The 17,409-nt window shown below is 35.5% G+C and overlaps 1 protein-coding gene across 2 annotated transcripts in view; it reads right to left on the bottom strand.

Moving 5' to 3' along the window:
- The window catches only part of LOC150089374 (uncharacterized), a 117,319-nt gene that overhangs the window by 11,389 nt on the left and 88,521 nt on the right, over positions 1–17,409 (bottom strand). For both annotated transcript variants that reach the window (XM_090389266.1, XM_090389258.1), the window contains one exon: positions 8,880–9,017. In XM_090389266.1, coding sequence (XP_090245392.1) covers positions 8,880–9,017 — 138 coding nt within the window. The remainder of the gene's footprint in view (positions 1–8,879; positions 9,018–17,409) is intronic.

Raw genomic sequence — 17,409 nt, 5'->3', positions numbered from 1 at the left:
GCTTGAGTTTTGAGTAAATAGAAGCTTCACTTTTTGGTGATGATATTTATATTAAAACAATATTTGCAACGTAAATCGGCTCCCGAATAATGGTAACGTCTGGAATGTGAACATAAGCACAAGACTAGATGCCCGAAAATCAGCCTCGGTCAACGGAAGGACAAAAATTTTTCCGAGATAAAACTGAATGCATAAATATGTGAAATTTTCATATTATATTAATGTTCTGCTAGAGCTGTTACTATTTTAATATTTTGATTTTTCCCATCCTCTCAAATAACTTCTTGCGTGTTGCTATAACCGAACAATTTTATACGATTTTAGAAAATTTTTAGAACCTTTAGCTTCAAATGTTTGCTCGTTGCAGAATTATTTATTAATTTTTAATTTAATTCGCAATTTAATTTTTTAATTTTTATTACAGTAGTTATAAAATTTTGTTAGTTTTTGTGCGCAATTTAGGCTATTAATTTGTTTTTACTTTAGTTTGGCGTTACGGATGTTACAGACACCTGGTGATTGTTTGCATATATATATATATATATACTCCTCGAATTTCCAGTATCTGTGAGTAATGTGTGATTTTAACGTGGTGCTATTTCATTTAGTGTTAATTAAAGTTATTTTATATCTTATTTCATGTGCTGTTATATCTAGGTAAGCATGGTGAATAGCTATGTAAAGTATATACATAATTAACGTTTTGGTCGAGATAATTGTTCGATAAAATTAAGGCAATGTTGTCTTTAGGGATAATGAATGCCACTCCGAGGCAGTAGCAAGAAGGGTTTTACCGAAGAGATATGGCGGGAATGCAAATTATTCATTCCTGTATGACAAAAATTAGAAATGTTATAAATTTAGAATTCGTGTTATAATCTTTTACCATCAGCATATGGGGCAAAATTAGTACTCGCCCACCCCACCATATTCCGTTGAGAATAAAAATCGGAAACAGTGAACTGAGTTGCAATTTAACTTAAGAAAATTTTGATATTCCTGTATAGAACAGCAAATATTTGTTGTTCTATACAGCAAACGTGTGACGGATTAACGCTGTGCGACAAAATAAAAAAATTCCATTTCTTGCTGTGTTTTTTTTTTTTTTTTTTTTTACAATTCTTTATTTATTATGCAGTGATTTAGCCAAACAGTTTTTGCCACTGTACATTGGATTGCCTTGTAGTTGAGTTTACATATACAGTATTATGGTTGGTTAATTACTTACAATAAAATAATTGTAGTATAGAACATATTTAAAATATAAAAAATTGTGTATTTACAATATTGGGCAAATTCAGTAATTACTTTCTACTTTTAGTTTAGTAGAAGAGCCATGTCACTATTTTATATATTTGCAGTATTATATTATATGTAGAATATAATATATTATATAAATGTAATTATTAATATAATAAAATATTATTAGTAAATAAATAAGAGGAGTCAACCTCAATATAGTACGTGGAACACTTCCGTATGATACCCTCCAGAAATTAAAACGGAAAAACCGAAAAAATCGAAAACTTACCGGAACATTAAAGTAAAATATAAATAATTAAAGAAAAATATAAATAATTAAATAATCAATTTAACACAATTCAAAATCAATTAAAAACAATTAAAATTCAAATTAACGCAATTAAAAGAATCTAACGAAAATAATCAAAACGATTTTCCTTCCTGAAGCTGACAATGCTTTTCGACCGACTGTCGTGATCACAGGAATGAAAATTACCGAATCACGCTAAACCTGCAACTTAAATAGTGATTATATGTCTTCGCGCATGCGCGTAAAGGTCCACGCATCGGAGATCAAATATGGCCGCCGAACATTAACAGAATTCTCGTGTAATTTAATTTCAACGGTTTCTGCAATTAATAGTCGCGTATAATTACGTTAACGTTAAGTATTTTGGCCTCGTTAAATAAAAAAGTATGTTTTTCATTAATGGCATGAAAGGCTAATTCTGACGCTGCTGAACGAGAAGCACGAACTGAGGCTTCGTGTTGATTTACACGGATATTAAGAGAAAACCGGGTCGAACCTTGGTAAGACGAGTCGCAATCACCGCAAGAAATGTTGTATACTAGATCATTAATTTGTGTTGCGAACGCGGAAAGAACCGAGCGATTGTTCAGTATAGTGTGTAACTTCCGTATGGGCCTAGCTATAATTTTAAATTCGGTATCTTTAAAGAATCTGTTAAGCTGTTTGTGCCACTGTTCAACATATGGGACAGAAATAAAGTATTTTTTGATATTGCTGTTGTTGATTGGTGTAGTATTTTGTATCCTATCCTTAGCTTGTACCCTAATTCGATTTATAGTGTTAATGGGATAACCCCTGTTTAAGAATCTGCTAGTTAATATTTGTATTTCTGAGTCCAAAGCGGAATCCGTCGTTGAATATTTATAGGCATTTAGAAATTGATTAAAGATAATCGATCTTTTGTAGGTGAACGGGTGGTAGCTATTATAATGTAGAAGCATACCGATGTTTGTGGGTTTTCGATAGATGCTAAATTGTATTTTGTTCGAGTCCCGGGTAAGCGTGAAATTTAGAAAGTTTAATGACTTTGTATCCGTATCTTCCCTTTCCAATGTAAATTTGAGTCTAGAATGAATATTATTAAACGAATGTAAAATGTCTTGGATAGTACTACTATCGGTAATAACTAGAACATCAAATTTACATTGGAAAGGGAAGATACGGATACAAAGTCATTAAACTTTCTAAATTTCACGCTTACCCGGGACTCGAACAAAATACAATTTAGCATCTATCGAAAACCCACAAACATCGGTATGCTTCTACATTATAATAGCTACCACCCGTTCACCTACAAAAGATCGATTATCTTTAATCAATTTCTAAATGCCTATAAATATTCAACGACGGATTCCGCTTTGGACTCAGAAATACAAATATTAACTAGCAGATTCTTAAACAGGGGTTATCCCATTAACACTATAAATCGAATTAGGGTACAAGCTAAGGATAGGATACAAAATACTACACCAATCAACAACAGCAATATCAAAAAATACTTTATTTCTGTCCCATATGTTGAACAGTGGCACAAACAGCTTAACAGATTCTTTAAAGATACCGAATTTAAAATTATAGCTAGGCCCATACGGAAGTTACACACTATACTGAACAATCGCTCGGTTCTTTCCGCGTTCGCAACACAAATTAATGATCTAGTATACAACATTTCTTGCGGTGATTGCGACTCGTCTTACCAAGGTTCGACCCGGTTTTCTCTTAATATCCGTGTAAATCAACACGAAGCCTCAGTTCGTGCTTCTCGTTCAGCAGCGTCAGAATTAGCCTTTCATGCCATTAATGAAAAACATACTTTTTTATTTAACGAGGCCAAAATACTTAACGTTCAACGTAATTATACGCGACTATTAATTGCAGAAACCGTTGAAATTAAATTACACGAGAATTCTGTTAATGTTCGGCGGCCATATTTGATCTCCGATGCGTGGACCTTTACGCGCATGCGCGAAGACATATAATCACTATTTAAGTTGCAGGTTTAGCGTGATTCGGTAATTTTCATTCCTGTGATCACGACAGTCGGTCGAAAAGCATTGTCAGCTTCAGGAAGGAAAATCGTTTTGATTATTTTCGTTAGATTCTTTTAATTGCGTTAATTTGAATTTTAATTGTTTTTAATTGATTTTGAATTGTGTTAAATTGATTATTTAATTATTTATATTTTTCTTTAATTATTTATATTTTACTTTAATGTTCCGGTAAGTTTTCGATTTTTTCGGTTTTTCCGTTTTAATTTCTGGAGGGTATCATACGGAAGTGTTCCACGTACTATATTGAGGTTGACTCCTCTTATTTATTTACTAATATTATTATCAACGTAGAACATATTGAGTTTCACAGCTCTGATTCATACTATCTAATAAAATATTATATAATTATTAATTATTCAACTGATTATTCGATATGCTGATTTTGAATATGACATTAGTCATATGTCTCGTTCTGAATTTAAATTCTCCTTAGGTTTTAACATCTTTAGGATGTTAGACCGAACAAGTGCTTATCTTCGTTCGTTAAAACGAGCGGCTGTCAGTCGAAAAGTGTGTCGTCTGCTTAGCATATTGACAGGTAAGCGTTCTTCATACCTTTGGTATTAAATTTAGTAGAGAGAGAGAGAGACGAATTATTATTATTATTATTATTATTATATTTAGCCATATGGTGCAAAGAAGCCTGAGGCTTTTGCTGCACCAGCCAAAAAAAAAAAAAAAAAATTTCGAATGTTCAGTATAATCAAAGCAAGAAGTTCTTAAAACTTGTATGCCAGTAAAATGAATGAAAAAGGTTGAATGCATGGAAATATTCTTCGGTATTGTTATTATTTCTAAATATATATTCCAGCAAAATTTATGCCTGCTGCTTTGTGCTTACTATTTCGTTATGGTTTCCACATTTACTCATACAGTTTTTATATAATTTCTAAGTATTCTACTTTATATCACTCATTTTATTAGCATTTATGTTTACGGTAGTATACCTACAAACTGCTTTGCCCCGTTGTTGCTGCTGCCCCCATAACTTAAATTTTAAGGTTATGGGGGCAGCAGCAACAACAGGGCAAAGGTTATCGAATAAGGTTATCCTTGACTTTTAAGAATTATTATTATTTTCTGTCTGTAGTTCAAGTGAGTTCACTTTGATCTTAGAGCTTAGTATTCATACGCAGGTGTCATATACTTATTCGCATTCATAGTGTTCGTTTTTTTTTGTTTACCTTACTGCCTCTGTTTTTATATACCTTATTATTAAGTAACTGCCTTTGTCATCAAATCTGCCGATCGCTTTTTCAGTCACTTCTAATAGAGATAGCAGCTGGAACTTTGTACATATTCCTGATTCGCGTGACAATGCATTCTATCAACTTGGAGCTAAATCTATCAAGCGGTGCATTGTGCAGCCAAAGCATGTCATATATCGGCTACCTGGATTTATACCTGACCTGGATTTCGGACCCTTTCCCCACTTCTTATCTGGTTAGATGGGTGTAATTTTGTAAACGATCTGTTTTTGACAATAATGTTTCCAATTAAATTTGAAGTAATCCAACGCGGGTTCACTGTGCAGCTATTACATGCCTCATATCAGCTACCCTACTTTACATGGTTGTATGCATGTAATACATACATATAAAGCCGATGATAGGCCAATAACTTTGAAACGGTGCCGTCTGGGTGGTGGTACACTCTGAGAATAAGTAACAATAGTCTTCTCTATTAGTGAAGCGTTACTTATTCGAGGTAGTGCAATACCATGGCAACTCGTTGTGAAGGAAAAGCACAATATGAGGTGGAGCCAATGATGCCTACCATGCCACCATCGTAGTTTCTTAAGAGTTATCTATGGTGTATCTACACCGATATTATATAGATACATATAAAGCGTGCAAGATTTTATCATCTATCCTTGCATTGTGTGTAAAGATTTTTGTTGGGGAAAATCTTTTCACATAAATTTTCAATCATACTTTATTTATAAAAAATGTGTGAGAATTCTATTCATAAAAAATAATAAAAATAGAAAAAAACAAGAAAATAAAAAATAATATAAAAAACAAGTTTTTCAAAAATATACCCTAATTTCGATAAAATATATGGTATGGCCTTTACCCCTGCATCATAAAATGCCTCATTTTAAAAAAAAATGGTAAAGGCCATATATATATATATATATATATATATATATATATTTTTTTTTTTTTTTTTTATGTTGCTGTGAGTCCTAGGTTTGTATTTGATTATGGCTTATTTTTTTTTGCTTTTTCTTTTTTCTGAGTGTTTTGTAGCATAAAAGCAGCAGCCATTGAAACAAGTAAGTTGCTGTTTGGTTAACTAGTTTACGTAATGTTGCTTGTCAGTCATGTTTACCGAAAAGTATGAGATTCATGTCTGACATTTCTCCTTCCCCCCCCCCTTTTCCGTGTTTATTATAGGTATGATATCTTATTTAGATCAATGCTCACTCAGATAAACCTGGTCTCATATAGCCCAGCAAAATTTTTATTTTGATAAGATATAGTCGGGTTGGACAATATTATTTTTCTTACACGTTATTATTTCTATTTAATTACTTTACTATTTATGTTTCTATTGCTTTGTTTCCCGCGCGATCTCTATACCTCCGTCCTGCTATATTACTGTCGTATTTATATTTTTTGGCATTACTGTTGTTTCCAAATCCGGTGTGTGTGTGTACACACACAAACGCAGTAAATCCCCACTATTGCTCTGTCGGGGTGAGCGCGGGGGGGGGGGGGGATTATAAGCGGGACTCCCGTTTTGGAGACTGATTTTTCATATTTCATTATTTTGGTAGAAAAAAATTCTAATTTTCTATTTTTTTTTTTTTGTTTTTTGCAGTGTTTATGAAGCAATGTTAAATATGTAAGTTGAAGACGTACACTTAATATACTACGCTTTCTTTTTTGCAACCTTCAACCTTTTTTTTACGGCATCCTGTTAATTAAAAAGAATGAACATTTTTAAAAAGATTTTATTAAATTAAATTAAATATATCATGAGTATTATAAACGTGATAAATGTGGATAACATAATAATAATAATAATAATAATATTGTCTTCATTAATTTTTGATATCATTTCGAATATACGCACACAAAACCCTGAATACTATAATAGCAAGAAAAGCGGACGAATAATGTCTAATGATAATAATAATAATAAAAAAAAAAAAAAAGCCGAGGATAATATGTAAATACAACGATAAATGGCCATTCACTGAGTTGTAACGAGCGTCCTTTCTAAAGTTTCAAGTTAAATACGAAGGAAATAAACTGCACCATAAACGATTCCAAAAATTTTGTCCCTGTTATCTCTTTACGAAAACCAAAAATAAAAAGGAAAAAGGTTTTTATATCTGGTTTATTCTTTAAAAAAGATTTTTAAAAATTCATTGCACTTCATAGGATTGCCCATGGGGTCAGAAGAAAAGGGCTATAAGCAGAAGCGTTATAACGGGAGCTTACTATATATATAGTAAACTCCCGTGTATAAGAACGTAGTTACAATGTAACTGTAATCCCAGTGTTAGAGTTACAGTGCAACTGTAGTACTGGGATTAAATGTAACCAGTATCACAGTTACAATGTAACAATCCATAGTGGAGAGAAATTGAATCGGCGGTTGAAGGCCATTCGTTAGCTGCTGCCATCTTTCATTCCGTGTACGTTTCACGCACATAATTGGTGGTACTGACTGCTTCCGCAAGCAGTGAGCTTCTTAGACCAACAGCTTGTTGTTGGGAAGAGGTGCAATTGTAATGTCAATGTGTCGCGGGATGGCTAGTGAATGATCTTTATCTGCCTGTAAAAATTCTCCCTATTGTAGCCTGTTCTAACTTTCGCTTCTTCGTTGAAAACTAATTAAAATGCATAATAATGTTTTTTTTTTTTTTTGGGATCTTCTGCACTCCTATCACTTCTGTGCTTCAATATATATTTTGCGTTATTATAAGGGTCCAAATTTTGATATTGTTCAGATTTGTCATTTTGCTAAAGTTGTTTCAGCTTCCTTGCTTAATTGGTTATTACCTATGCAGGGGTAACCTTCCCCCTTGGATAGTACGGTTTGTGTAATGACCATCCTCCTCACACCCGGTGGAAATGACCCGAGTTCGAACCCCGTCAATGACGTGAGGAATTTTTATTGACCTTTTAATAACCGGAGTAAGCATGGTGTTTTCTCCCGGAAAGTCGGGTTTTTCGTCTAAATTTCAGGAGTGGGCAACCTGCTGCTCCCCAGCTCATCTCCGTCCCGCGCTCGTTTTCAAAATGTATATAATAAAGGGCCTGCCATTTGTAATTTTGAATTAATGGAATTTCTGGCATAAATTTAGAAAATACTCTGCGCATTGTTACGACAAATATCAATCCAGATATCGATTCACTGATAAAAAATAAACAGTACCAAATCTCATTAAATATTATAAAAAAAAAAAAAAAACAGTATTGCAATTTTTGTCACGGGAATTGTATTCGTATTTTGTTACTATAATTCTATTTTTCTAACTTTATCTTGAATTTGTATTTAGTTTTTCTTATTAATAAAATTAATTATATGTGCGTGTATGTATAAATATAATAAATAACATAAAACTGCTTATTACAATTTTTTCATTATACGCTATTTTAATTTTAATAATCCAAAAAGTCGTGGAAATAAATTTGGCCCGCGTGTACCTCGCAGACATTTTATTTGGCCCGCCATTTATAAAGGTTGCTCTCCCCTGGTCTAAAGGATTTAGAGCCTCATGTTTGTCGATATAATGCGTTTATTTTTACAGCCGAACTAAAAACTGACAACACGGTTTATTTTAAAATTTATTTTAAAAATTTAAAACAGGCCTCGACCTGTTTTTTTGCGGCTTTCCTAAACATAGCCTCACGTGTTAATTAAGTAAATAAATGATGTGGTAGTAAAAAAAGATATGATATGATTATCACACAACCGCAGCTATGGCAAGCCAAGCCATCCCCACCCACACCGAATGACTGATCTTAATACGGGGCATAACGTGTGTGTGTTCGCAGATCGATTTGTATGTTGTGCAGGCTGAATAAATTACTTTAAAATATCCTTCTGCCTCTACCTATGATAGGCTAACTGCAGCCCCAATTGAAGTGATCTAGAGAATTACTGCAATCACGGATAGGAATCAAACCAAAATCTCTTCAAACGAGTACGTTGCTGGAGCTCTCGAAAGGAGTCCCATCATTGTGCGCACGACACTGCTAACTTAAAATCGTACAGTGGGTGACACGTTTATTATATCAACAGGAAAGGTTACATACCGGTAAGGTAAAAGATATTTGGACAGATGACTCTGAATCTTCTTGTTCGGAGGCTGCTTCCGTAGCACGCTGTATCACATTCTCTACTACTCTTGCAGCAGCCTCACGTAAATTTTCATTTTCTTCAGTTGCTATTCTCTGAAATATATAAATATCGTTAAGTTTTATTTCTTTTAATACAGATATTATTTAGTTTTATTACTAATTTGATAGTGAAAGTTATACATGCAGAAATAGCAGAAGTATAAAAGATTAAAAAATCACTTTAATACATATTTTGTTTAATATTAAAATTAATAAATTTTGGTATTCTACTAAGTACTAAAAATAACATTATTCTATTTATAACTTCAATTGTAATAAGAGCAATAAGGCGTTTAAACAGTTGCCAAGTATTAATAAACCTTGTTTTATGATACCTGTCATCAATGTTGAATTTAGGTAGTGTGGGGCCGTGGCGCGCATAATTTAAGAGAGCCTAAAAATAAGGTTGCGGGGACTATTGAACAAGTAACTGCATTGTTCCAGGGCTCCACTCAACGTTGGGATTCTGGAACAACAGCGCCACTGCACTTCGGTAAACTTTCAGTCATTGAGAAAGTTAGGATCGCTCGAGATATTCCTACGTTTGTAGCGTGTACGTGTACATAGTATCCTCAACACACGTCCCTTGGACTGGTTTTGAAGTGTAGTTCTCTTCAGGAGAACCACAAACAACGACGTGTGTAACAACGAACTCTCTTCAGTTCTATAGCATTCTTGAAGAGAGTTCGTTGTAACTTACACGTTTAGTTTATTTAAACTGAGTTTTTGCTTCAGTTACACCAACGTGTAGTGGCCCTTCGTTTTTTGGTTAATCACTGCGTCAGCAAAATTAGGACATTTTATTATTTATTTATTGTATTGTATTTATCTATTCAATTTACACACTTATAAACCACCCCCCTCCCCCACCGCTTACTCATTTGCGTGGTGGAAGGATCTTAAAAAAAAGTAAGTAATGACAATAATGAGTAGAAAAGAAGAATACGCACATGTATGACTCAATTGAAGGTCCAGGTTCCGGTGTTTAAGTCCAGGTTAAGGCGTCCGGGGCTTGCCAAAGATAGAACTGCCAGCACAAGGAGCTTGAGCTCTGTAGAATCACGAACTGCACGAGGAGCTGGAGGAGTTCTTCTAGAATCATGAATCAGTATAAGGAACTGGGGATCTCGAATGTCGGAACTCGGAGGCGCCCGTGACAATAACAACAATGCTGACGGCACGATGAACTGCCAAGGGACATCAAGAGAAAATCGAAACTGTCGATTATGCGGAAGTGGGAATGGACACCCATCCTGATTCAGGAACAGAATACCATCTCCTTAGCAACAATAGTTTATCCCCCGCTTCTCTATGCTTTGGGCATCTGCATCTCCCTCTACCACCAAACCAGTGTTCTCCTGCGAGTATTGGCTCCTCAAGTGGGCTTGCCACAAGCTCAACCTACCTCTCCAGCTCCGAACCACCGCTATGGCCATCACACTCGATATCCCATGGCGTACGTGGCTCATTAATGAAAGGAAGCTCGTCAATACCGTCAAGCTTATGACTGGTTTCATTTCCTCTCCCTCCTTCTAGGACAACTGTGCATGGAGGATCCCAGTAGCGCGTCTGTGAACATCTCTGTAGCTATGCCGTCTTCGAACCTGATCCTTCGTCAGCAGATGCTAGCACGTGTCCAGGATCTAGATGTAGACTTCAATGAGTTCAATAAGTCAAGATCAACAATATAGGAAAAGAATACTCCGTGGTGTATGGCCAAGGCCCACTATTATAACCTGACCCCGATCAGTGCATTCTATTAACTAATTCAATCCAATGTACATAATTATGCAATCCAGTGTATATTCTTATGTTATGTATTTTGTAACTAAGCGTGTGTATACTCACTTACCGCTGGCCATTGTGCCATGACGGGTAGTTGCAACTACCCGTCATGGCACAATGACGTAATCATTACGTAATCATCATCTCTGTGTTGCAATAAAGATTTATCTATCCTTGCCCACTCCCACCGAAACAAATTCAGTCGTTCTGTTCAGTCACACATACACAAAAAAAATCAAATTATTATATTAGGGTTACCCTATAAAATATTTAAGGGCAAAGGCCTCATGCTACGAGGTAGAATGACTAACATGTAGGTTAGTGCAAAAGCATCATTTTAACGTAGCCATCTACCAAATTAGTTAAATTAATTAATTAAGTTGGCATCGTTTTGGTTATATCTCGAATAAATAACACTTCACCAGCGGAGAAGACTACTGTTATTTATTCTCAGCGGATACCACCACCCGGACGGTACCGTTTCAAAGCTTGTTGGCTTCTCTTCGGTGGGTGGGCAGGTACCCTGGTGTTGCAATAGTGGCAGCAACCCAATTATGAAGTATAACTTCACAATATGAGAGATGCCTGATGGTGTGCAGTGATATACACTATAAAATATTTAAGGGCAAAGGCATCATGCTACGAGGTAGAATGACTAACATGTAGGTTAGTGCAAAAGCGTCATTTTAACGTAGCCATCTACCAAAGTAATTTAATTAATTAATTAAGTTAACTACTTTGGTAGATGGCTACGTTAAAATGATGCTTTTGCACTAACCTACATATTAGGGTTACTCATAATTGACTACATAAACCCGTATTTATGCCTGTAAGTTGCGCGTGTTCTGTGGTCGACTCGCCTGTTTTTCTGGACGAAAAAACCCTAGTTTCTGTTGGGGGGAGAACCTTGCTATCTACGCCTCAGACCGACTAACTCAGCCACTGAGTGAAAAAAGCCTATTAAAATTCTCCGCGTCATCGACGGGTTTCGAACTCGGGCTTTTTCCACCCGGTATGGGGAGGACGGTGACGATACGACTGTGCTACCGCGCAGTGTTCAGTCTGCAGCACAATCCTGCATATGAGAACCTATAAGCAGTGTAAATTAGGCTTGTGATTGATACCGCACACATCTTCCATATTCGCATTCGTAGCTGAGTTCTAGAGCACCCAGATCTTCACCCGTAGATCGCAAGAACGCCTGATTTCGTTTACCGTGTGTCATACTCCGCCGCGAGGGACCCCCCAGTTTTTCCAAAAAATAGACCTACTTCTGCCAGAAAAGATGGGAACCTGAGCGTGACTGCAGACTCCATAAAAATTGGGACAACATTTGGTATTGCATTAGCGACTGTATAACTACTGGGCACTAGGTTGTCCAGTCACTTGTATAGATACACATAGTTGTCGCACGCGAGTAGTAGTTTTAGTAGAAATAGCGAAAACGTTATGTCCTGAGGAACTCATTTCTTTCACCGAACGATTTCGAATGTGATCCTGCATTATTCAAAATACTGCCTTGGTTAAAGGGCTTGCAGTGAGGATTTATGTGTATACATTATTTATTTACATACAGACTTCTCACCCACAGGGCACACAAGACCCTAAATAAACTTAATTTATTGATATGTATACACATAGGGAAAAGGTTTGTTTTGTACACTCATTGGGAAAAAGCATGAAAAATGCTTACAGAAATGTGTCTTGCATCATTTAGTTGTCATGGGTGCTGCTGCTACTGAAGAGGACTGTTATTTGCTTAACTATTTTGAATTTTGCTTAATAGATGCTACTGCTGCCCCTACTGGAGTTTTTATATCATTACCACTAGGTAAACTGAGGATATTTATGGAGTTTTACTGCTTGACAGGGTCGCACTGCAAAGATCTTAAGTTATTTGGATCATGTAGGTGTTCTGATTGCCTTAGCGAGGTCCCATAGGAGATTGATGATACCGAGATTTGTCTTATATGTATCATCTTTCGAATCCGCTGTTAGATCGGTAAAATAGTAGCTAAGTTATGTTACAAGAATTTTGTAACCTCCATGACGACATCGTGAGGGAGGTTACAAAGTCCATTAACACATCGTAACAAATATATTTTATCAATGCGTTGCGCAGATCGATATATGCTGTATCGACCTGTATACCACTATACTCTGTGACCTCATTTTTCTAGAACAGAGAACAGGAAATCGACTTGGTCCGAATGGTGGTCATAGAGATTGGGTGACACCTCAAGGGCATTCATTTCTTCTTGAACGATAGTCCCACCCTACAGACACGATTTTAGAATATTCAATGAGAGATTCCTCTTTTTATGAATAGTGTTGAAAGACACAGCATTGATTGGCCCATTCTGCTTTTTTGTACGGTTAGAAAACAGTTTTAGATTAATGGAATCGGTCTGATCACATCTCAGGCACCTTGATACAGTATTTCTTGGTAACAGTCTATAGAAAACGTGAAGGTATCGAATATGACTTAATTTTTGGTTGAAAGTTATTAACTGTCTCAATATGACTGCCATTCCAATTCTGGGATTCCAATTGAACGTTTAAATATGCGTCTCCGACAAACCCTCGCGTTTACTTAAATATTACTTTTTAAATACTTTTTTTAAGAACTTTTCCAAGTGGTTGTAATGGCAAAAAATATTCATCCCCCCACTTCTATATTTTAAAATTAAGGTACGTGTGTGTAACCGCCAAAACAACTAAGGATTATCAGTACATTCTGTCAATTCTTCGGTCGGTACGACTATGTTATCCTGGTGAAGTATTTGGAGGACGTTAATGAAATTTTCCTGCTAGACATGCTGTTTGATGGACAAAAAACCGACGATAACCCAAGGAGTTTCAGGGATTCAGTCATACAACCCTAAAATCGACTAATTGAGCTACGATATGTAAAATGCCTATAAAGATTCCTCGTGTCATTTACGGGATTCGAACTCAGGCCTTTTCTACCCGGTGTAGGAAGTCGGCGATTGTGACCATTGCGTTACTTGCGAAGGTTAAATTTTGAAATAGAAATCTGATCATTATCAGTGGAGCGATTATTTTGTGATTTTGGTTTACCTTTATGTAATTCCCGGACCGATGGAATTCTTATTGTGTAGTGTGTATTAAGTACAGTATTAAAACATTTAGACTTGAAATTCTTAGTGTGTAAAAGGCTTGCGTTCATATAAGACCGATGCTGTTCTGTAATGACTTTGTTCACATCTTGTGGGTAGAGTAAATATTGTATGTCGGATAAGGATGCCAAACTTTGTTAGCTCGCAGCGATCTCCTTACATCTAATGGTAAAATGTTTTCCCACATAAAATTTTTATATTTTAGTTTATTATTATTCTATAGCTATTATGTTTCAGTACTAGAATAGTTCAATTACTAAAACGTGGAATGGCTACGGTTTTGGGTTCTGGTTTAGAATCCTGTTATTAGACCATAAATAGTGGTACAAACTGAATTAACAACCGAAAACTTTTGTAGTCGTCAGTTTGATTTATAGCAGTGATTATGGCTTGGTTTATCCCATTTTTGGACTGTTGACTCTTTTTATAGATCCCAAAGCAGAATCCAGAAACATAGCCATTACACAAAGACAAATTTGAAAGTAAGGTGTACAATGTTGTAATTTGAAAAATTAGATGTTACATAGAAATGTAACTTTTAACATTAATAGAATGCTATTTGAAAAAAAAAAATTATAGCCTAAATTGTTCTGATTGACGTCTGTTCACATGTGACTGTGCAGTGATGAATTCGAAATATTCATTCTCATAAACACGTATACAAAATAAGTACGAGTAGTTATTTGTTTCCTAAGAGCTCAAGGCCTTGAATTTCTTTCTTCAATCGAAAGACGCATTCCTGGTGTGGATCAGAATGAACAAAAAATTCAAACGAAAATCTTCTGTGTAAAAAGTGATGTGCACAATCTTTTGAAGCAGGAGAAAGTTTCTCTTGTTTCACTTGGCAGAACGTGGTCGCACTGTTAATGCTTAGACAATTGTACAACTTTACAGGTATTGAGAAACGCCATAAGAAGAAAACAACCCCAATTTCTTGATGATGGAGCCATTTTAGCGTGAACCGTACGATGACACTACGCAAATGAGAGCAGATCAGTGGAATACGTCTCAGCATCCCCCATAAAGCCCGATTTCCATTTGTTTTCCCGATTTCCACTTTTACCAACATCTTGAAGGAAAATGTTTCCTTAATAATAATAAGGTTACATCGCAGTGTGTTAAAAGTTACCAGTGTCATGACACATTCCTGTAACAAGATCGAAAATCTTTTAAAAAATTAGGATAAATGTTTGAATAGAGAGCGTAGTTCATTTTTACCAAATGCTAGGGATGTCAGGATACGTTTGGCAGTACAGTGTGTATCGCGATGGATACTTGTCAGTTCTGCCCGGATGAATTCGATCCTGGCGAGGCAGGATCGAATTTATCTAAGATAGGGTGTATTAAACTGAACATTTCTAAATGATATTAGTTTATTCTCTACGGGCAAGGTTGCAGCATAATGACAGTAGTCCAATTCATTATAGTAGACGACGCTTGTTGGTAACTTGGGTTATCTTCTGCTTCTTATTGGTAATCTTTGCCATTAAGATAATGGTGATCTGAGGGAAGCGTCTAGAACTGTGAACAAATTCAAATGGTTCTGTAATTTTTCCAGGAATTGATAACACTGGCTCAGTCAGATTACATACATATTGTCTTCCGTTGATTCCAACAGGTTTTTGCTAGTAGTATATTATACTGAAATAGTGAAAACGTTCGCAAAATTTCTTTATATTAAATTAGAGCATTATGTTCGGAGTGTTGGTTAAGCAGATCAATATAATTACTTATAGTTTATTCGAGGTGTTATTTTGACTCAGAAGCTTTGATAAACTAATTATATTTATGAAAAAGAACCAAAACTGAATTTAAAATCCCATTATTCATTTGTAGAAGTATGCTAAAGTGATTTAGTGTAACTACTCTTTCCACGTTATCAAATACACGGATAGTGGGATCTCAAAAATACCCAGCACTAAAAAGTATGGCAGACATCTAACAATAACTTCTTTTTAAATTGTGCATCTAATTTGAGGGTAAATTGTGTATTTGCGTTTTTGTTAGATGTCTGCCACATGAGATTGCTATACACTTTTGTTGTTATCGGAAATATTGGAACTGGGTACCTTTGAGTTCCCACTGTCCATGTATTGCATTAAAAACCGTGGTTAAAATAAATTACTTAACGCCGCTTACAAATGAATAATGATTTTAAATTGTAGTTTTAATTCCTTCCCATAAATGATTGGATTTAGTAAAGCTTTTGATTAAAAAGAAGACCTTGGAATAAATTACAGGTAATTATTATACTGAAAGTTCATTATCTAAAGTGAAACCTGGGATGAGTACGGTAGAAAACGTAGAGGAACAGAACACCTCATGGAAAAGAAAACAGAATTTCTCTTCATACTGATGACTCAGTGCATCACACTTTTGCCATGAAGACTTTCATTGTCTGACACTGTCGACATATTAGGTGCTAGAGCAATCAAGGCTATGAGGCATCACTGTATTTGCTTGGGCATCATTGGTTTGCTGTTTTCAGGATTACAAAATCCGACTTTTTTTGGGAAAAATATGCAATTCTCGCCTGAGGCTGGCTAATTTAGCCACGTTGTCAAAAAAGCTCATAAATATTCCTTGCTTAGTGTTTAATGATTATAATCACTGTTACTCGCGAGAACTGTAAACATGAGCTCTATTATAAAATTTTGTGAGAATTCATATATAAAGCTAATATTTATTTTTGCTTGAATATGTTTCATTAGAATTTGTATCGATATTGCGCATCGTTGGCAGAATCAGTGAGTTAGTTTCACAGATTCATGATGCGGTACTTGGTAACGAAATTGACTCACTGCAGAATGGCACAAGGACCTGCATAAATAAAAAGCTTCCAGTTAATCAAAACTTGAAGAGTACGTTAGGACAGTGAGTTTAAATCCTGAAGCTACCTCGAGGATAACATCTGACATGCTTGTTTGAATTACGTGATGTGCTCTTGCTTGCCGTCACTTCTAATCTGCCTGACTGCCGCAGCAATTTTTCGTGATTGATTGCGTTGGCTTCTTAGTAGATATTGTCAGCCAGCTGGACCCAGTTTAAATTTACAAGAAAAGGAAGCAATTGCTTTTCATATATTGGACCATATGAATCTCGAGAATAAACTGTAATTCTGAACTCCATCCTATTTATACTTTGGTAAACGAATTTCGTACACTTGAGCCAACTTAAAGGCGTTTGAACCGAGCAATTGCCCATGGCGTCAATTAGGGCTGCTTTTAGTACCGGCTTTTTCTGCATTGAGTAACTCAGTAGTCAAACTGACAAACAACTCTTCATTTCCATCACCGATGAAACATGAAGGAACGTTCTTCCAGATGTTAGCTGAATATTTTCCTGCTATTAACTTTAGTGGTTGGGGATGAAATGCAGAAGCTTTGATAGACAGCAAAATTCCAGAAAAATTTAATGTCAGAAGGAAAGGAAGTCCGTAGATATTTTCTGTGAAGGTGCTTGATTCTAATTTTCAAATAAAAGAAATGGTAAACGTTATTTTTATATCCGGTGTGAGTACC

Source organism: Mastigoproctus giganteus, chromosome 2 (genome assembly GCF_048544385.1).
Source record: "Mastigoproctus giganteus isolate SK-2022 chromosome 2, ASM4854438v1, whole genome shotgun sequence".
Lineage (NCBI taxonomy): Eukaryota > Metazoa > Arthropoda > Arachnida > Uropygi > Thelyphonidae > Mastigoproctus > Mastigoproctus giganteus.
Note: the sequence above shows the minus strand (reverse complement) of the source record. Positions and strands in the feature narration are given on the sequence as shown.